The 20,850-nt window shown below is 42.9% G+C and overlaps 1 protein-coding gene and 1 long non-coding RNA gene across 3 annotated transcripts in view; one reads left to right on the plus strand and one right to left on the minus strand.

Annotated features, from left to right (window-relative positions):
* GARNL3 (GTPase activating Rap/RanGAP domain like 3) overlaps window positions 1-19,483 on the plus strand; it is a 160,870-nt gene extending 141,387 nt beyond the window's left edge. For both annotated transcript variants that reach the window (XM_029062881.2, XM_029062882.2), the window contains 5 exons: window positions 3,336-3,454; window positions 4,289-4,424; window positions 5,842-6,051; window positions 6,438-6,555; window positions 14,710-19,483. In XM_029062881.2, the coding sequence (XP_028918714.1) occupies window positions 3,336-3,454; window positions 4,289-4,424; window positions 5,842-6,051; window positions 6,438-6,555; window positions 14,710-14,881 (755 nt within the window). In that variant the 3' untranslated portion in view covers window positions 14,882-19,483. The remainder of the gene's footprint in view (window positions 1-3,335; window positions 3,455-4,288; window positions 4,425-5,841; window positions 6,052-6,437; window positions 6,556-14,709) is intronic.
* Window positions 5,533-16,395, minus strand: LOC114811182. The gene is made up of 2 exons (XR_003758858.2): window positions 16,339-16,395; window positions 5,533-5,768 (listed from the first exon to the last, which is right to left on the minus strand). It is a non-coding gene; the product is annotated as an uncharacterized LOC114811182 (long non-coding RNA).
* Window positions 19,484-20,850: the final 1,367 nt, after the last annotated feature.

Consider the following 20,850-nt stretch of genomic DNA (forward strand, 5'->3'; position numbering starts at 1 on the left):
GGCTCAGCAAGAAAACAGAAAGAAAAGATTCACTGTCCTCCCCAACTCCCCCACCTATCTCTGCTGACTGCCTGTTTCCTTCTCCTGCTTTGCGTTGAAGGGGCAGCTGCTGCTACTGTTTTGGGAGTTTCCAGGGGTTCCTGGGGTCACTTTGCATGCAGGCATTCCCATCTTTCCCTTTCTACCCACCTCACCCAGCCGAACGCTGTCATTACACACCTCAGAAAATATGGAGATGACAAACAGCGGCAGCGCTTCCATCCTGAAGCAAGGAAATGGTCTGCTTTCAGGGGCAGGGGAGGGGCATTCTCACTCCTGCTGCTGCTGCTCTCTAAAATACTAAGGATGGGTGGGAGTGGTGGGTGGAGAGGGGTGTGTATGTGCTTGTTTGTGTTTTTCTCTTTCATCTCTTTCTGACTCTTGTTCTCATTTTACCTTTCCTGCCATCTTCTCCTCTTTATTCTCAGGCCACAGTCTCTAACTCCATTACTAGGTTGCTAATATTTTACATGTAAGTTATTTGTAATTTGCAGTTTATGCAGATCTCATATAACTGCAAACCCACATGTATAGCCCAGTCCACAGGAATGCATTTGCTCGCCCTGAGTTCTAGTTTTTTAACCATTACAATGAGAGATTCAGATAATTTTTATTCTTTGCTGTTCTTAGAAGGGAGTAGGGGGCAGATTTTTGAATCTACAAATTTGTAAATTGCAAGTATTTTGGTCTGGTAGCTCAGGACAAGATTGGTTGGAAAGTATCTTGAGTTAATTTTCAGGGACATTTTTCAATGTGGCATAAAATTCTTTCTTATGGCTTTGGATTAATGGGCTGCACACTAGGTACACATTTAGGGATACTCTGAGATGGAGGAATATGAATCTTGGCCTTAATGAAAAGTTAAGTGATTTTCTTAGAATGAAATATATATCTTATATTAGGAGGCTGGAAAATTTACATTTAGTACTAAGTAACTGTAAACATCTTCAAACAGTCAGTGGTATTTATTAGGCACTTATTGTGTGCAAAGCACCATTTTGAGCACTTGAGAAAGCACACTAGAGTAGGTAGAAACAATCCCTGCCTTCAAAGATCTTACAATCTAGTGAGGTAGACAGACATTAAAATAAACTACAGGCAAGGGAAGCAACAGATTATAAGGTCGTGTAGGAGAGAAGCAGCATGGCTCAATGGAAAGAGCACGGGCTTAGGAGTCGGAGGTCAGGGGTTCTAATTCTGGCTCTGCCACCTGTCAGCTGTGTGACTTTGGGTAAGTCACTTTACTTCTCTATGCCTCAGTTCCCTCATCTGTAAAATGGGGATTAAGAATGTGAGCCTCACGTGGGACAACCTGATTACCTTATATCTACCCCAGCATTTACAACAGTTCTGGGCACATAGTAAGCATTTAACATATACCAACATTATTATTATTATTAGTGCAATGGGAGTGAGAATGGGGTTGTTGGGAGCGGGGTACCAAAATGCTAACAGGTTTGGATTTAAATGCACAGGTGACATGAAAGGGAGGGAAATAAGGTGGGGAGGCAAGAGTTTAGTTAGGGAAGGTTTCCTGGAGGAGATCTGATTTTAATAGGGTTTTGAAGGTTGGGAGAGAGGTGGTTTTTCAGATATGAAGATGAAGGGAATTTCAAGCAGGGGGAAGGACTGGAGCAAAGAGTCAATGGCTTGAGAAATGAAATTGAGGCAGTTGAAATTGAGACACAGAAAGTAGGTTGATTGTAGAGGGATGAATTGTGCTGGGTCAGTGGTAATGGGAAAGGAGTAAGGATAGAAATGGGGGGGAAAGAGTTATCGAGTGCCTTAAGCTTGATGGTTCTAAGGTTTCTGCTTGATTCATTGTATATATTTTATGGAATTTATTGAGAGTTTATTGTGTGTAGAGCACTGTACTAAGTCTTTGGGAGAGTAAAATGCAACAGTGTTGTTAGTCATGTTTCCTGCCCACAGTCTAGAGGGGGAGCTAGGCATTAAAATAAAGTATGATTTGTACCTAAGTGCTATGGGGCTGAGAGTGGATAAATATCAAGTGTTTACTTAATGGTTACAGATCCAAGGGCTTGATGAGAAGATGGGTGGGCAACCACTGGAGGTTTTTCAAGAATGGGGAGATTGTGCACAAAAAGATTTTTTTAGAAAAATGAGCCAGCCATCAGGATGAAGTATAAATTGGACAGGGAAGGGTGAGGCTGGAGGCAAGGAGGTCTGTTGAGACAGAATATGACAGGTGCTTGGATAATAATAATAATGGTACTTGTTAAGTACTTACTATATGCCAGGCACTGTACCAAGCACTGGGGGGATGCAAGCAAATCATGTTGGACACAGTCCCTGTCCCACGTGGGGCTCACAGTTTCAGTCCCCATTTGACAGATGAGGGAACTGAGGCACAGAGAAGTGAAGTGACTTGCCCAAGTTCACACAGCAGACAAGTGGGCGAGCTGGGATCAGCTGTTACTTTTCAACAAAAGCTACAGACTTATCATTTTGTTAGACATTACTCCAAGAAAAATATCATGCATGTACAAGAACAGGAATGTTTGTCATTTCACCAGCAGGAACAATTAAGTCAACCCCTTCAACAGGGGAGGGAAAAGAGGGGGAAGAAATTAGAAATCTAAGTCAGTAGGTATCTAAGCCCAGTAACTTACACACCCTGGAGCAGAAGAAGGCAATGTAAGCCACTTCTGTATTTTTACCAAGAAAACTCTATGGCTACACATGCCAGAAGGAGGCGAAGATAGGGCATTCTGGAAAAAGTGGGTCTGGGGAGTCGCTAAGAATTGGAAATTAATCAACAGCAATTGACTGACTGACCAATTGACTGACTGACACACCCTTGAAGTTTCAGTCGTCAATCTGATTCTTCATTTGTCTTAACTCAGGTTATTAAATACTGTTTACAAATATTCTCAGTTCTGCCAGAATATGTATTTTCACTATGCCACTTGTCTAGATCGCCAAGACAGAATTAGGGACTGGTCTTCCAACGTTGAATGTATCTGAATACAGCATGATGCAACTTTGGAAAAAAACAGATGTGTACATCATCAGTGCGGTGCATACTCAGTGTGAGGCTTGGCAAGAATGGAATCCCCACACTGTATGAGAACTAGGTGAATTAAACAACAGCCGCAGCAGCAGTGAGTCACCTCAAAGGGGGTGGCATTTGTGATGAGTGAGGTCATGGATATTTTTGATTTTACATGTAGGAAATTTGGGCCAAGTAAAATGGAAGTGCTGTGAAGTGTCATGATTCTTGTCCTACCCAACATGGACAGTGTGGCTTGACCTTGTGTTGTTGTATCTTGCAGTTTGTGCTTTCCCATACATTCTGGCCTTCACCACTGACTCCATTGAGATTCGATTGGTGGTGAATGGAAACCTGGTCCACACAGCTGTGGTGCCCCAACTTCAACTTGTGGCCTCAAGGGTAAGAATCACCCAAAAGTGATTCTCTAAAAGAACTTTATTTATTCTCTTCATAGAATCCCCAGGCATGTGAATTGATATATTTAACTCATATATATGTTTCATTAAAAATAAAATGCACATAGTTGCTCTTTTAAACCAGCCTGGAAGGGCAACTCAAGTACTATTTAAGATCAACATATATGCAAAAAATTAACAGAGAAAGAAAAGATGAGGCAATATAGTATCATGGGTCATATATGGATAATAGGACTTAGGAAAGTAGGATTTCCAGATCGGACTCAATGTTGACAACCCTGAGCAAATCTCCTAATTTTTTAAGTTTCCCTTCAATGGAATAAGAATAATAGGTTATAGTGTCAGAAGAGCATCCTGACATAGTATTATTGGGTATCTTAGTGTTCCTTAGGAGAAATTCTATGTATCCTGTTTTTCATTATTTGAATAGCTTGGACTATCCTTTTCTTCATTTCTGTTTCTCTTCGAGTTGAATTATTCCATATAGTGCCTGATGAGACATTTTTGTCCTGCATTTGCGTGCTGAAATTATGTGAGAGATTCAGAATTCTTTTCCAAAGGATCCCTGATAGTCATCAAAGAAGGGGAAGCCTGGAAGGGGTCTACTAAGATAAATGAAGAGAAATATTGAATGTGCCGAGAGCAATGAGTTATTTGGTTTTTAAACGGTTATGGAGGAAGTGGAGATTTCTGAAGTAAATTTTTGGGGTTCACATTTTGATATAAGCAACTATCAACATCTGATTAGTATTTTCCAACAGCTTACTCAACAACCAAGAGCCTGGGTGTGTGAATAAGTGTGCTTTTCTCTTTACAGTCAGACATATACTTTAAAGCTACAGCAGCAGTTGACAGTTCATCCAGGGAGAGCTCCAGGGAGGCCAGTGCCCACAATTCTCCTCAGACCCCCACAGGCCACGAAATGCCGATGCTTCCATCGTCCCTGGGGGAAGGTAAAGTATTGTTTCCTATCTGCGGTAACCTTGTGACCATTTACTTGAAGTGACTACCCGGGAATGCTTCACCCAGGTCCTAACCAGCCTGATTCTTTGGGTCTAAGGGAATTCTGTTTATCAGCAATTCCTACTACCTAGCAATATAACTGGTCAAGATCAATCAGAGGTATTTATTGAATGCTTATTATGTGCAGAGCACTGTACTAAGCGCTTGGGTAAGTACAGTACAACAGAGTTGGTAGACACTTCACAGGATGCCATCTGCTTAGGAAACCCATCTCCTTTCTCAACCAGAAATCCAAACAGCATCCTAGATAGAGAAAGTGGTTTGGACTGGAATTCAGTTCATTTGTTTACTTGAAAAATGCACTAAATAGTAATAAGGGTATTTGTTAAGGGCTTACTATGTGCCAGACACTGTACTAAGCTCTGGCTTAGATACAAGATAATTGGGTTGGATACAACAGTCCCTGTCCTCCATAAGGCTCCCAGTCTCAATCCCCATTTTACAGATAAGAAAACTGAGGCATAGAGAAGTTTGTTCATTCGTTCAATCATATTTAGTAATCTTATTTATAAGTTAAGTAGCTTGTCCAAGATCAAGTAGCAGATAAGTGACGGAGCTGGTATTAGGACTCAGGTCCTTCTGACTCCCGGGTTCATATTCTATCCACTAGGCCACGCTGTTTCTGTACTTGCTAGATGTCAATTAAAAGTTATTGAGATCTCTGATCTTGTCACCTGCCTATAATATGGGCTGCAGGAGAATCTCTGGGTGCCAGGGAGAGGCAGGGATCTGAGAAGCTGAGGGAGAGGAATGGAGGCCTTTCTGGAGAGCCAAGCCTGGGAAGCAGGTGATGGACTAGTCCCTGAATGATTCCTTTGCTTTCGTGGAGTTGCCTGGGGCTGAGACAAGGGATTTGGTTGAAGGGATTTGGAGTTTGCTGGACAGAGATCCCCCAAATCCTTTCTGTTCTGGGAAGGGGAGAACTGCAGGGCTTCAGGACCTCACAGAAGCTAATGGGGTTCTGGGAGTTTCTCAAGTAACTCTGGGGATGTTTCAACTTGGATTTAGGGCTGAGAACTCCCTGGAAAAGTCACAGCCTAAAAATGAGATTTTATATTTATTTTGCAGTTTCTCTTGTTTGTATTCAGAGAGATGTGGTTCAGAATTAGTTAAAGAACCAGTAATATTCATTTGTGGAAAAAACTAACTTAGGAAATTAGGATGCTCAGAAATAGCTATCAGTCATAACTGCTGTCATAGCCTTTCCAGATTGAGGATAAATACATCAAGGAGAATTATTTCTTCTTTAGCTTTTTCCAAGAGTCTGTGTTCACCTGAAAAGAAATTTGCAAGAGATTTAAATTATGGGGGAAAAAAATCTCATTATTTTTTCTTATTGTATTTCAGGTGAGGTTCAGTTTAAAAATCTGTACAAGATACCTCTCAGAAACCTTGTTGGCAGAAGCATTGAACGACCACTAAAATCACCCTTAGTCCCCAAGGTCATCACCACCCCAACTTCAGCTGGCATTTCAGCCATTCCTGTTACTCACTCTTTGTCTCTTTCCCGAATGGAAATTAAAGAAATAGCAAGCAGGACACGTAAAGAACTTCTAGGTAAAATTTAATGTAATTTTGATGTTAGTTTTTTTAGTTTTGCCAACTAGTGTGATTTATGGACAGTTTCCATTCTACAAAAAAAAATGAGGAAAAAAAGCTGATTTCCACCAGACAGAAACTTGGCTAGTCCTAAAAGTAATGTTCTGTGGGGAAAGGGGGAAGGAAACCTTTGATAATTTGATCCACCTGCCTAGTAGTACCCAAGTGGGCCATCAAAAAGCCCACCAGCAGTCGTTATTGTACAGCACAAATACTAGACAAAGAAAATGACAGTCATTTGTTATGTAGTTATGTCCTTAAGAACACAATATAGAATCCTAGAGCTGTAAAGTTTTGAGTGTAGTAATACTTTATTTCAAAAGACAATTCCCTCTCTCATGTAGGCCTCTCTGACGAAGCAGGGCCTAAGTCAGAAGTGGCCCAGAAACAAAAGAAGACCCCTCGAAAACGATCTGATGGAGACCCTAAGCGGGGAGCAATTCGATCCACTAGCAGTGACAGGTAACATGGGAAGCCCAGGGCAACTTGCACCTGAATTTTAAGGAAGGGTCTGTGAAACTGTCCGTGTTTCCCAAGGGGAAGGACTGCAAACTGGAAAGTAGGCCAGCCCTGGCTACCTCTCGCCACTACATCCAGCTCCTTGCCTAGCAGGATGGCAAGGAGCCTTTTCCTGCAACTGTGTTAAAATGGCCACTAGTTGTACAAGGCTTAGTGACTCTTGGAAGCGCTATATTTCCCTAAATAACCCCAGTTACTTGCCCATCACCTGCCTAGTACATGATTTGACCCTTCCCTGACCACTTTTCAGTAATTATTGTATATGCATAGTTTAAGTTCTTTGAAGGCAGGTAAAGCACGTACTCCTTCACGTTGAACCCTGTCAGCTCAGTCATCTGTGGACTCTTTAGAATACTCTCCCCCCTTCAGAGCCTTAATGAAGGCACATCTCCTCCAAGAGGCCTTCCCTGACTAAGCCATTTCTCCCACTCCCTTCAACATCACCCTGTTATTGTTTGTGTCTTTGTTCATTGCCTCCCCCCAGCCCCACCAGTGCTTTTGTACATATCTGTAATTTCTATGTCTGTCTTCCCTTCTAGACTGTAAGCTCTTATTGGGCAGGGAATGTGTCTGTTTTTTGTTATATTGTACTCTCCCAAATGCTTAGTAGAGTGCTCTGCACATAGTAAATGTTCAATAAATATGATTGACTGAGACAAAAATATGTTTTGACCAAATAGCTGTAGCTTTAACAGCTTCAATATTAAGGGATTTGGGGGATGAATCTGGGCAGTTGCCCCAAGCTCATGCCCTAGGGGGCCCTTCACCTCCTAGAAAGCAGCAGGCATATTTGATGCAGGACCAAACATTCATTGGTTCCAGGGACTTGGTCCAAGGTGGTGCCACAGTTGAGATGTACTGCCCCTAGATTGATCAGTCATATTTACTGAATGCTTACTGTATGGTGGGCACTGTAATAAGTGCTTGGGAGAGTACAGCACAACAATATAACAGACACATTCCCTGCCCACAAGGAGCTTACAGTCTAGAGGGGGAGGCAGACATTAATATAAACAAATAAATTACAGATATGTACAAAAGGGCTATACAGACGGGGTGGCATGGGTGGTGAATAAAAGAAGGAAGTCAGGTGACACAGAAAAGCGTGGGAAAAGAGGAAAAGGGTAGTCAGGGAAGGGCTCCTGAAGGAGATGTGCCTTCAAAAAGGCTTTGACGTTGGAGAGAGTTACTGTCTGTCATATATATAAAAGGAAGGGTGTTCCAGACCAGAGATAGGATGTAAGTGAGAGACCGGTGGTGAGATAAGTGAGATCGAGGTAGAGTGAATAGTTTGGCATTAGAGGAGTGAAGTTTGTGGGCTGAGTGGTAGTAGGATAGTAGCGAGGTAAGATAGGAAGGGACAAGGTGACTGAGTGTTTTAAAGCTGATGGTAAGGAGTTCCTGTTTGTTGTTCATTCATTCAATAGTATTTATTGAGAACTTACTGTGTGCAGAGCACTGTACTAAGCACTTGGAATGTACAAATGGGCAACAGATAGAGACAGTCCCTGCCCATTGACGGGCTTACAGTCTAATCGGGGGAGATAGACAAAAACAATAGCAATAAATAGAATCAAGGGGATGAACATCTCATTAAAACAGTAGCAATAAATAGAATCAAGGTGATGTACATCTCATTAACAAAATAAATAGGGTAATGAAAATATATACAATTGAGCAAATGAGCACAGTGCTGAGGGGAGGGGAAGGGAGGGGGGAGGAGCAGAGGGAAAGGGGGGAAAAGAGGGCTTAGCTGAGGGGATGTGAAGGGGGGGTAGAGGGGGAGCAGAGGGAAAAGGGGAAGCTCAGTCTGGGAAGGCCTCTTGGAGGAGGTGAGCTCTAGGTAGCGTTTTGAAGAGGGGAAGAGAATTAGATTGTCGGAAGTGAGGAGGGAGCACGTTCCAGGACCATGGGAGGACGTGGCCCAGGGGTTGATGGCAGGATAGGCGAGACCGAGGGACGGTGAGGAGGTGGGCGGCAGAGGAGCAGAGAGTGTGGGGTGGGCAGTAGAAAGAGAGAAGGGAGGAGAGGTAGGAGGGGGCAAGGTGATGGAGAACCTTGAAGCCTAGAGTGAGAAGTTTTTGTCTTGGGCAGAGGTTGATAGGCAATCACCGGAGGTTTTTAAGAAGGGGAGTGACATGCCCAGAGAGTTGTTATGGAGGTGGATGGGCAACCGCTGGAGGTTATTGAGGAGTGGGGAAACATGGGCAACTGCTGGAGGTTCTTGAGGAGTAGGAAAACACTGGCTGAACATTTTTGTAGAAAACTGATCTGGGCGACAGAGTAAAGTGTGGATTGGAGTGGGGAGAGACAGGAGGCAGGAAGTTCAGCAAGGAGCGACAGGATAAGTGCTTGGGTTAACGTGGTAGCCGTTTGGATGGAGAGGTAAGGACGGATTTTAGCGATGTGGTGAAGGTGGGACCAACAGGATTTAGTGGTGCATTGACTATGTGGGTTGAATGAGAGAGAGGAATCAAGGATAATGCCAAGGTTATGGGCTTGTGAGACAGGAAGGATGGTGGTACTGTCTACAGTGATAGGAAAGTCAGGGGAAGGACAGGGTTTGGGTGAAAAGATAAAGAGTTCTGTTTTTGACATGTTAAGTTGGAGGTGATGGCAGGACATCCCAGTAAAAATGTCTTGAAGGCAGGAGGAAATGTGAGACTGCAGAGAGACAGAGAGAGAGATCAGGGCTGGAGATGTATATTTGGGAATCATCTGCATAGAGGTGGTATTTGAAGCCATGTGAGTGAATGAGTTTGCTAAAGAAGTGGGTGTAGATGGAAAATAGAAGGGGACCCAGAACTGAACCTTTAGGGGCCCCCACAGAAGGTGGGAGGCAAAGAGGAGCCCACAAAAAAGACTGAGAATGATCGGCCAGTAAGATAGGAGGAGAATCAAGAGAGGACAGTGTCAGTGAAGCTGAGGTTGGAAGATTCCAGGGGAAGGGAGTGGTCAACAGTGTTGAAGGCAGATGAGAGATGGAGGAGGATTACATTGGAGTAGAGGCCACTGGATTTGGGAAGAAGGAGCTGATTTGTGACCTTTGAGAGGGCGGTTTCTGTGGGATGAAAGGGACTGACTAGAGAGGGTGGTAGGAGGGAGAAGGGGTGATAGCTAAAAGGAATCTTGGGGTCAAGAGACGGTCTTTTTTAGAATAGGGAGCCATGAGCAGTTTGAAAGAAGGAGGGAAGAAGCTATTGGAGAGCGAACCGTCGAAGATGGTGGTCAGGAAGGGAAGAAGGAAGGGGGTAAGTGTTTTTTTAAGGTATGAAGGGATGGGATTGAATGCACAGGTGGAGGGGTGGATTTTGAGAGAAGGCAGGAGGCCTCTGCTATCTAGGAAGGATTGGAAAGTTGAAGAAGGGGCAAGAAGAGAGAGGGACTGGAGAAAAGCAGGGGAGATTTTAGGGAGATCATGCCTGAGAGTTTCAATTTTCTCAATAAAGTAGATAGTCACATCATTAGGGATGAGGAATGGAGGCGGCAGAGGAACAGGGCTTTGAGGTGGGAGTTAAATGCCTGAAACAACTAGCAAGGGCGATGGGCATTGGTGTCAATAAGATGGAGAAATAATTGTGCTAGGCTGAGGAGAGGGCAGAGTTAAAGCTCACAAGGATGAACTTGAGGTGAATGAGGTCGACCTTATAACTAGATTTCCCCCAGCAGCATTCTCTGGCTGATTCATAGGAGTAAATGAAGTGGGTTTTGGAGGTGATCCAGGGCTGTGGGTTAGTGATATGAGATCAACAAAGGGATAGGGGAGCAAGTGTGTTGAGTTCAGTAGAGAGGGTGGTGTTGAGGGTGACAATTTGCTAGTTTGGGTATGGTGGCTAAATGGGGAGTGATGACTTGAGAAAATTGGATGGGTCCAAAGATCAGAGGTCTCTGTGGGGAAACGGCAAATTTTCAGTGGGGAGGTGTTTGGGAGAAAGGCAGGTGAGGAGGTTGTTGTAGGATACAGGGATTTCAGAGTTGGTGAGGGTAGTGATTGTACAGTGACTAGAGATGACAAGATCAAGTGTGTGTGTCCAAGTTGGTGAGTGGGAGACCCAGGGGTGGGGCAGGAGGTCGGTGGAGTTGAGGAGTGATAAAAAGCGGATAGCGGAAGTGTAGTCGGAAACATCTGTGTGGATCTTGAAGTCCCCAAGGATCAATGTAGGAATGGAAAAAGACAGAATGAGTGTGAGAAAGGGATCAAAATGGTTCAAAAAGTTGGAGGTGGGGTCTGGGGAGTGGTAGATGGCCGTGACTGGTATCTGGAGTGATCGGTACAGGTGGATGATATGGACTTCAAAGGAAGGGAAAGAGAGGGATGGGGGAGGTGGAATGTCGTGAAAGCAGCACTGGGGAGCGAGAAGTAACCTAACTCCTCCCCCTTTCCCAGTGAGATCAGTGGCTGTCCCTCTAGCACCATATTCCCCCTAAGGATGGCCTTGCAAAGTTTGACTGAATGGGATGATGCAGTTCAGTTCTATATCTAGATTTTGTCCTAGATAGGGGTTGGGAAATTACCACTCAGCACGGTGAATTTTGCTGCTCTGGGGGAATCTCAGAAGTGATCCACACAACCTCTTCCTTTTCAAGTTAGCCCTGCCAACTCATGATAGATAAACTCAGATCTAAACCCAGTTCTCCCCAGGGATCCAATGGCTTTTGATTTTCTTCTCCATCTGAACTGTTCCTAATCATTATTCTCCTCACCTATATCTTCCCACTACCACTTCAGTACTTAAATCCCTTCAACCCCTAGCATTTATGTATATATCTCAAGTGCTCTATTGCCCCATCATCTGAAATTTAGCAATCAATTAATGGTATTTATTGAGCTCTTTGTTCAGAGCACTGTACTAAGCACTTGGAAGAGTACAGTACAGTTGGTAGACACGTTACCTGCCGTCAAGGAGTTTACAATCTAGCAGATGAGTGTATTTTGGTGTCACTTTCTTCCCCATTAGATTGAACCCTCTAGACAGGGAATGTGTCTGTAATATTGTTATAATGTACTCTCCCAAGCACTTAGTACAGTGCTCTGCACACAGTAAGCGCTCAGTAAATACAACTGACTGAGCAGGGCAGGGATCATATCTACTAATTCTAACTGAACCCTCCCAAGTGCTTAATTCAGTGATCTGCATACCGTAAGTGCTCAGTAAATATCATTAAAAGATTGATTGAAATTCCCCCCCACCCCCGTGGTCCCAGTCCCTACATGCCCTTCCTTTAATTTTTTACACCGCTCCAATGTTATTGAGTCCCTCACCTGTCTTGGCCACTGTCACTTTCACTGGCCACTTCCTCAGCTTGCAGTGCTTACGTTCTGAGGCTGCAAAATCAGAGGGCTGGGGAAAGTTGACTTTGCAGTCTCAGAAGTAGTACAGGAGAAGAGCAGACTGGAGGTGCTGCCAGAGGAGCAGATGGGGAGGGTTGGCAAAGAAGAACCTTGGATCTTGTCTTAACCAACCCCACACCCCATCATTGCCTACCACCTGTCCTCCCCACGTAGCACTCAAATCTGACCCCAGCTTCCTGTGATTATTGCCCTAGAAGACAAGTTTTGCCAGTCAAGGAAGATGGAGAACAGTGGCAGCAAGAGCAGCGAGGTCCCCAGTGGGAATTGGCAGCCTTGGAACTGTAGAAAAAAAACACTCAAAGAAGATATGCAGACTAGGAGTGGGCATGGGAGGACTGGGGGGATGGGGGAAAGTTCAGGGTATGAGGAAAGGAAACAGGGAAGCTGGAAGCTGTGAGAACCTTATGAGAAACAGCATAGTCTGGTGGAAAGAGCAGGGGCTAGTATATATCTGGGAGGGCTGGGCTAGAGGGGAGGGACTAGGATTACTTCCCTGTTAAATTTGCAAAAGCTGAGATTCAAGCAACAGTCACTAGGAGAGGAAGTGAGTTTGACTGGGCTGACGTAGAACTGACGGGAGATCTCCATAAATACCATTCAACCTTGAACCATGAGCATAAAGAAACAACAGAAAAAAGTTAAAACAGAGCTGGAAATTGCAGAGAGGCTGAGCTGGGTGTCTAAAAAGACCAAAATCACATGGAACTTATGAACCACTTGTAGCATTTATATATTTATTTACATCTGCCCTCAGAATTTGTGTTCAGTCATTTGATTTACTCTGATTATCCCATTTGTAAATTTTATTTATGGGCTGGGAACATATATTATGTGTCTGTTGTACTTTCCCAAGGGCTTAGTAGAGTGTAATAATAATAATAATGATGATTATGGTATTTGTTAAACACTTACTATGTGCTAGGTCCTGTACTAAGCACTGAGGTGGGTACAAGCAAAATCAGGTTGGACACAGTCCCTGTCCCAGGCAGGGCTCACAGTCTCAATCCCCATTTGACAGATGAGGGAACTGAGGCCCAGAGAAGTGAAGTGACTTGCCCAAGGTCACACAGCAGACAAGTGGTGGATCCGGGATTAGAATCCATGACCTTCAGATTCCCAGGCCTGTGCTCTATCCACTATTCCATGCTGCTTCAGTAGGTGCTCAGTAAATGTCTTTACTGCCACTTCTACTACTACTACTTTACGGGCTTTCTTCTCCAGATAATAATAATAATAATACTTAGTACAATACTCTGCACACAGGAAGCACTGAATAAATTTGAGGACAGGCAGTGAGAAATTTGCTTCTGCCAGAATTCCCCCAAGGGCATAGTAATAATAACAATAATGATGATATTTGTTAAGCGCTTACTCTGTGCTGAGCACTGTTCTAAGGGCTGGGGTAGTTATAAGCTAATCAGGCTGGATACAGTCCCCACCCCACATGGGGCTCACAGTCTTAATCCCCATTTTACAGATGAGGTAACTGAGGCACAGAGAAGTTTAGTGACTTGCCCAAGGTCACACAGCAGACAAGTGGCAGAGCCGGAATTAGAACCCATGTCCTGTGGCTCCCAAACCCATGCTCTTGCCACTAGGTCTTGCTCCAACTACGGTGGCCAGATAAAGCCCCACTCTGTCCCCATATACCTGGGACAGTACTCCATGACCTTGCTTCCAGCTCCCTTTCTCCTTCATGTTGTAGCAGTTGACTAGCCATTTATTAATTATTCCGGGTGATAGAAGAAACACTTGGTGAAGCAGCATGGCTCAGTGGAAAGAGCCTGGGCTTCCGAGTCAGAGGTCATGGGTTCGACTCCCGGTTCTGCCACTTGTCAGCTGTGTGACTTTGGGCAAGTCACTTAACTTCTCTGTGCCGCAGTTACCTCATCTGGAAAATGGGGATTAACTGTGAGCCTCATGTGGGATAACCTGATTACCCTGTATCTACCCCAGCGCTTAGAACAGTGCCCTGCATATAGTAAGCGCTTAACAAATACCAACATTATTATTATTAAATCTGCATAACCTGTGCCCTAAATTTCCAGGGTTTCCAAAGCATTCCCAGCATTCCAAGTATTCCTAGTTTATCAATTATCAATCAAGTTGCTTTCCAGTCACTGTGGATAATTGGAAAATGACTCTATTAGGTTTTCGATTCTGGTGTCTTCTCTCACTACCAACATACCCATCATCACCTATAGTTCTTGGGGGTAGATGTTGAATCAGTTGATTGATGTTTAGCTGAAACTTGGCTTTCAGCCAGATGTACTGATATCTAAATGCTGGCAATAGTTTCCATTCTGCCTCTTCTGTGCCTCGTTATTGCCCCCTTATTTAAAAAAATCAGCAGAAGTAACGTGTTTCGTATGCTTCTCAGGGAGGACCTGGAGGATATTAGTGCTTCTGAAGAGACAAAACCCCAAAGCTCTCTTTGGTCACTTCCCAAATGAGTCCCTGCAGCTACTTGGAGGGAAGGCATATTTCATTACACCAGCCCTGTAATCGTTTTTATAACAGTCAATTCCGACGCAGGTAACCCAACTGATTTGACCCAAAGCCTCTCAGGATTTGGTGATAGATGAGAGAAAGCTGGCTCCCTTAAGTAGGGGTCTGTCCTAGAACTAAGAGAAGTGGGACTAACTGAGGCAGTTGACGGGCTCCTTGACCAGAGGATGTAAGTGGTCGTAAAGGTTCTTCATTGTTTCCTCTGCCCCCCGACGGGGGTTTTCTCTTCCTTGCAGGATCATATCAGGCTCTTTTGAAAAACCTCTTTCTGAAAGTAATTCTGATGGACGCCACCTTTCAACAAGCTCTGACCCTGATACTTCTGCAAACAGAGAGGAAAGTCCACCATCCAGCAGTCCATTTCAACTCACCACTTCCTTTGATGAAGACATTGTCGACTTGAAGTAAAGACAGTCTTAAGATGCTGTTTGCCATCTTGTTTTTCTTACACTGCTTTGTACTTTGTAGGAAAGTTCTGACACCAGTTCTGGTCAGAAAATGGCGAAAAGGGGTTTGGACCAACAAGTTCTGGCACATTTGGCCAGTTTGGATAATAATTCTTAATATTTTGTGCCATCTTGATTTATATGTTCTCAGTTGAAGAACCATCGGTCCCTCATAATAAAGGTGGTAGATTTAATTGAGATTTTTTTAAGTTAAAACTTTAAAGAAAATAAATGTGTATATATGCTATTTACTTTAGACCTTTTATTTTTGAAATTCTTAGATGAAAAGTAGTAATTATTTTCATTATAGAATGTGAATTATTCCACATAAATGTCACCTAGAAATTCTTTATAAAGAAAAATAATTTGTTTTTCATTGTGAAAAATGCTTAAATTCAGAGCTATCTTCAGTTTTGCTTTCTTCAACCGGGAAATACTGTTCCTGTTCATTTGTTTTTTTAAAAAATGCTCGTTTACTGAAAAACAATTGGATGTTGAAGGAAGATACATTAAGGATATAACCGGTTGCTCTCTGGTATGTCAGTTCTTTGCATATGTCTTTCAGAAAAAAAAGGAGAAAATGGATTGCAAAGATAATTTCCATGTGTAAGGGAAAATAAGGCCTTGTCCAAAAAATCAGAAAAAGGATTTTAAATCAGATGCTCTTGTCCTCAGGTGTTGTCTTAGTAGTAGGATTCTACTGTGTCATTTTTACTTTAAAGAGACCATGGACAGTTGTGCGTAATTCTCCTTTAACAAGGGTAATGGGTTAGGAATTGCCTTCCATAGTCACTTTCCAGACCCAGAGCTCTATTGCAGTCTCCCCAGTACTGTCATTCATTGTTACATAAATTTGAGATTGAAAATAAATCGGTAAATAAATTGGACTTGGACAGTGTGGTTAGGAAAGGCTTCAGTACAAAGTGGAACTGAAGTAAAAATAAGCATTTACATTTTGACAGAAAATTAAGTGGACCCCAAAATGGTCTGATGCCAGTTGCTTTAACGATTTTTTGACATATTTTGTCCCATGTGATGTATAATCATCTAAGATACATGAACAGTTGAAAGCCTGTGCCTTTGATTTTAGCTTGTCTAGATGCATTTCCTTTTTGATGCACTCTGCCCTCTGCTAATCACCTTAAAAAAAAAGTGGCAGGAGGGGTCATTTATAGTGTTAATCCAGCAAATGGATCATTTCAGGCCTTCTGTGATTGAAGAAAAGTGATAGTGGTGGTGGTTGTCAGTATGGTATTTTACAGTTCTTTTGAGCCAGTCAACTGTGAGATAAAGCCTTAAAAAATGAAAATTGAACATGTTGCATGGATGGAATGTGGATGAAAGCTAGCACGGCTACCTCTCTAGGGAGCTAGTGCCAGTGAACGTGCATTCTATGGATAACAGGGAAAAAGCGTTTACCTCTGCCATTTGCCTGCTGTGTCCAGGATTAAATTCAAGCAGAAAGCTGCCAAATTTGAAAGAATGATATTTCATAGCCAGATTTCAGTCTTTGGAAACATTTGTCAGAATGGTGCTTTTCTTAGGCATTCTGCAAAAAGCAAATTAGTAAAAAAACAGATTTTAATCCACCCACTTATGGAGCACTTATTGCTAAATGTGTTCCATCATTTTAAACTTTTCTCTGTCCCCTTCCTGGCTCTGTGGATCATGTTTAATCATACCTTGACAGCAAACAGTTTCAAAGCCTAGGTTCATGCTTTAAAATAACATTTCTTATAAATGACTGGAGTAGTTTTGACTTTTCAAGATGGATTGCAACCTGAAAAATGTTCTATTTGTCTTCCTTCTGCTTTTCTCTCCTCGGCATTGCATAAGAGAGAGTGCAGCCACAGAGGAGTGAAAAACATCTTGCTAGCCAGGGGATTCACCTTGGTGAATGGGCAGATTCCCAAGGAATTTTTTAGAGATAAGATGCTGAGGACCTAAGGACCCTAAAGGATGTGAAGCATAAGGTCAGCATTAACCAGTGGCATCAGAGGGCAGGAGTACGTTGTCGAGCTAGAAATAGCTGCCATAAAACCTTGGAGTAGTTTGAGTAATAACCAGTGTAAGCACTAGAGATGATCTCTTGCCAGGTATTTAAAATGGTGTTAGACATATTCAATGGGAATCTTCACTGGGAAGGAAACTAACAAAAATGATATGAGTGGAGTTCTACTATGTCTGAATTTCAACTCTTTGAGCTTTTATAGTTCTATCACAGAGTTTGATATGTGAAAGCAAAGTGAAAATCAGAAATGTTGCCAGTAGCTGTCAGCAGTAGTTGAAATGGCCTAGAAGAGTCAATGAGGTAGGTGATGCACTTGTCCTGCCAGGACTAGGGAGATTGCAAAATCATTACCTTCATCTACCACAAACTATATACATGTAGTGTGTACATGTACATGTATGTATTTGGCTCTTGTTGCATGGTTCTGAATTTAGTTATCTGTGGTAGTATGAAGGTGAAAAGGAGTTAGAGATTTTTTGTTGTTGCCAGTATGACTAAATTGTGTTAATTGACATTACTGTAGGTGAGGTTTCCCAGATTAGCCGTTTTATCCACTCTCATAGATGTGGTATCCCTATGTATATGCAGAGTTTCTGTAAGTTCCTTGTGTTCAGGGATGGTGAACTCTATTGTATTGTACTCTCCCAAGCACTTTATACAGTGCTCTATACATAGTAGCGCTCAGTAAATATCATTGGTTGATTGATTATCTTGAGCCAGATAATCACATACCATCCTGCTGCTGTTCCTGAAATGACTGAAATCACCTTACTTTGGGTGCAGCATCCAGCACAGCAATTCCCATCGGGCAGTTCCCAGCACTCAATTTCACATTTCATTTAAAAGTTCTAGCTCCTCTCTGATAGAAAGTCTGGAGAGTAGCTTGCTGGCTAAATCTTTGCTATGGCCAAACCTCAGGTTGTTTTCTAGTAGTTTTTCTCAATCTCAGACACCCTAGCATCAGATTTATGTTTGGTCTGACTCTTCACTGAGTTGCAGTTGAAATCTGATCATTATTATTCTGATACATTATGATTATTATTGGTAAATTTGGAAGAATCCCTTTTATAGATTAACATATGCTCTTAGGAAACCCTCAAATGAGAGGAAGAAATAGCCTCAAGAAAAGGGAGGCTTATGATTTTTCAGCCTGTTGCTTTCAGAAAACAGACCTAGAGCTATTTGTTGGGAGGCCGAGCCCCCACCGATATAAATCAGTCTACTTTATTTCCAGAATATGGAAATATTCTGGAAATATTTCTGAAAATATTACGCATTAAATATTAAATGTCATTTCCAGAAATATTTCTGGAAATATTAAGCTTAATAGGGTCCCAAAAGTTTTGGTACTTTTGATGGTGCCTTTAGAAACAAGAAGGAATGCCCAGGTTTTCCACTGAGCTACTGGCAGTGAGGAAACATAGTCTAAATGCTTCTACCACTCCCAGCCCAGTGTAAATTCAGTAGAGATTTTAAAACTAATACTAAATCAGAAAAAAAATCAGCCAATCATCTGACTGAGAGTTAGCGTCATCAACACCTCATCAACAACATGCATTGATTGCCCTCTGTGTGCCGAGCACTGTACTAGGAACTTGAAAACATACTTCAAAAGTGAAAGGCAGGGGCTTGCTCTCTAAAAGCTACAATCTAAGGAAGGGGGGGGTGTGGTGTGGGGGGTGTGTGTGTGTGTGTGTGGCGGGGGGAGGTGGTCAATAAATTTCCCAATATAAATGGATATAAGCATATAAATGATCAAAAGAGAAGCAAGTAAATGAATAACAAACAGATATTCACCTGCCTACTAAGGTGACTGATAGGGTAACATGATCAGGAGGAGGAGTTCTAGGGTAGAGTCAAGGTTTTACTTGCTCTTCCTATTAGAATAGCTGAGGATGAGACATCAAGAATGTTTCCCAGGAAATAGATGTACTGAAGAAGGGATTTATATCTGACAGGCTAACACTAACTCAAAGGATCGGACTCTGTTAAACCCAGGAATTCTTTTAGGATGAAATTATCGTAGTTGACGTGCAGTGAAGATGTACATACATTTAAAGGCATGATAATGGTACCTCTTAAGCACTTGCTAAGTGCCCAAAACTGTGCTAGGCTTGATTCAAGATTATCAGATCGGTTGCAGTCTAAGAGGGAGGGAGAACAGCTCTTTTATCCCCATTTTACAGATGAGGAAACAGGCACAAAGAGGTTAAATGACTGAAGTTATGCAGCAGGCAAGTAGCCAAAAATCCTGGGTCTCTTGACTCTTGTCCTGTGCTCTTTTCACTAGCCCCTACCGCTGGTATTTCCTCGGATAAAATAGAGAAGGTTCAGGATTATATTCGGACTGATGAGGGCTCTAACACCCAGGACATCTGTTGGCTATTGGGCACTAAGGACTGTGAATTGAGCAAAACTATTTCTCCAACCAACAGGTCCCTCCTCAAACAGGTCCTTTCAGTCTGTCTCTTTATTGATAATTCCCCGGGTGCATATCCAACCCAGGAAAAGAGAAATAAGGGAAAGCAGTCTTTAATGTAATTCTTATTTTTTTTTTTAAATATAAGGTCGCACACAATTAATCGAAGGTAGTAACGACTCTTTTTGCATCATTTTCTATTTGGGATCAAAAGGAAGTGAACAGACTGTGTTTACCGGAGTGTATGGGGACTGAGATAATCACCTGTGTTTTTCGTCAGATTAAATCGAATTGTCCTCTATTAGGGCTAATTGACCTATGCCACTGCCTCTCAGCAGGCAATGCCTGAGTGCCTATGCCCGGAGAGCACCTGGGGTCCAGGTGGTGCTCCCGAGGATGACTGTGGTGCTGGCTCTACCCCGTGCATATACTAGGTGACACAAAAAAGGGGCTTTAGTTATTTTGATCTCAGTTTGCCCGCCCTCCTGGACTAGTGACCAGAATCTCATCCCTGCCGCAGCCTGTCCAGTGATCGTATTGTCTTTTTCAGCTCGGTTGAGATACGGTTATTAGTCATCCCCTATTCGGTAGGTTTGAAAATTTCTCTTGAGACCCAATTCGCCTGTAAATAATCACTTCCCAAAGTCAAGCCTGGGAATAATTTAAGAAGAGATCTTTGTATTCAATCTCACCCAGCCCAAGGTTTACTCTCAGCCCCCTGGACCCAGAGTTCTTTTGAAAAGCAGGGATACCCTTGGCCTCCTGTCCGGTGGGTTTCTAATGATCACGATGATGATGATTATAATAATAGGTGGCTATTATCGGCCAACTATTCCAGTGCTTACTACGTGCCAAGCACTTTACCAAACACTAGGGTAGATTCAAGTTAATCAGGTTGGTCAGAGTCTCTTGTCCCTCCTGGGACAGAAAGAGGCTTTTCGAAGGGTTCCGGCTCCTCTCTAGGGAAAGGGAAGGCCAAAGTGGAATTTAGACACGTGTTTACAGTACAGTTTACAGTGGATTTCTTTTTTTTTGTGATAGACCAGCTTATAAACCGATTTTGCAGATATGGGTGTCAGTCCGCCCCTGGGGTCGTACCTTTTGTCTGATGCTATGGTTAAACGGTACAAACGGACAAGCGAAACCATCTCGTGTCTCGACCGATTTCCCTCCCTGACTTGATTCTTCCTTACCAACGGGATGAGCTCCGTTTCGGGGAAGCGACTTTTCCATTTCTGAGCTAAACGAGGGTGTCCTCCCCTAACAGAATCCAGTAGCGCACAGTTAGAATAGCGGCAGGAGGGGGACAGCGATTTTGCCAGCCCGTAGATTGCATGCCTGTTTCACCCCTGTCCCGGCTTCCGCCCCTTCATCCCTTCTTGTGCTCAGAAGAGATCATTAGACATTGCAGAAGTGATTTTTTTTTTTTAATAGTGCATATGACTGTTTTGGGTGGTTTTTTTTTGGGTCACCGCTGAGTGAAGGACGGAGACGTCGTTCG

This window comes from Ornithorhynchus anatinus, chromosome 4 (genome assembly GCF_004115215.2).
Source record: "Ornithorhynchus anatinus isolate Pmale09 chromosome 4, mOrnAna1.pri.v4, whole genome shotgun sequence".
Lineage (NCBI taxonomy): Eukaryota > Metazoa > Chordata > Mammalia > Monotremata > Ornithorhynchidae > Ornithorhynchus > Ornithorhynchus anatinus.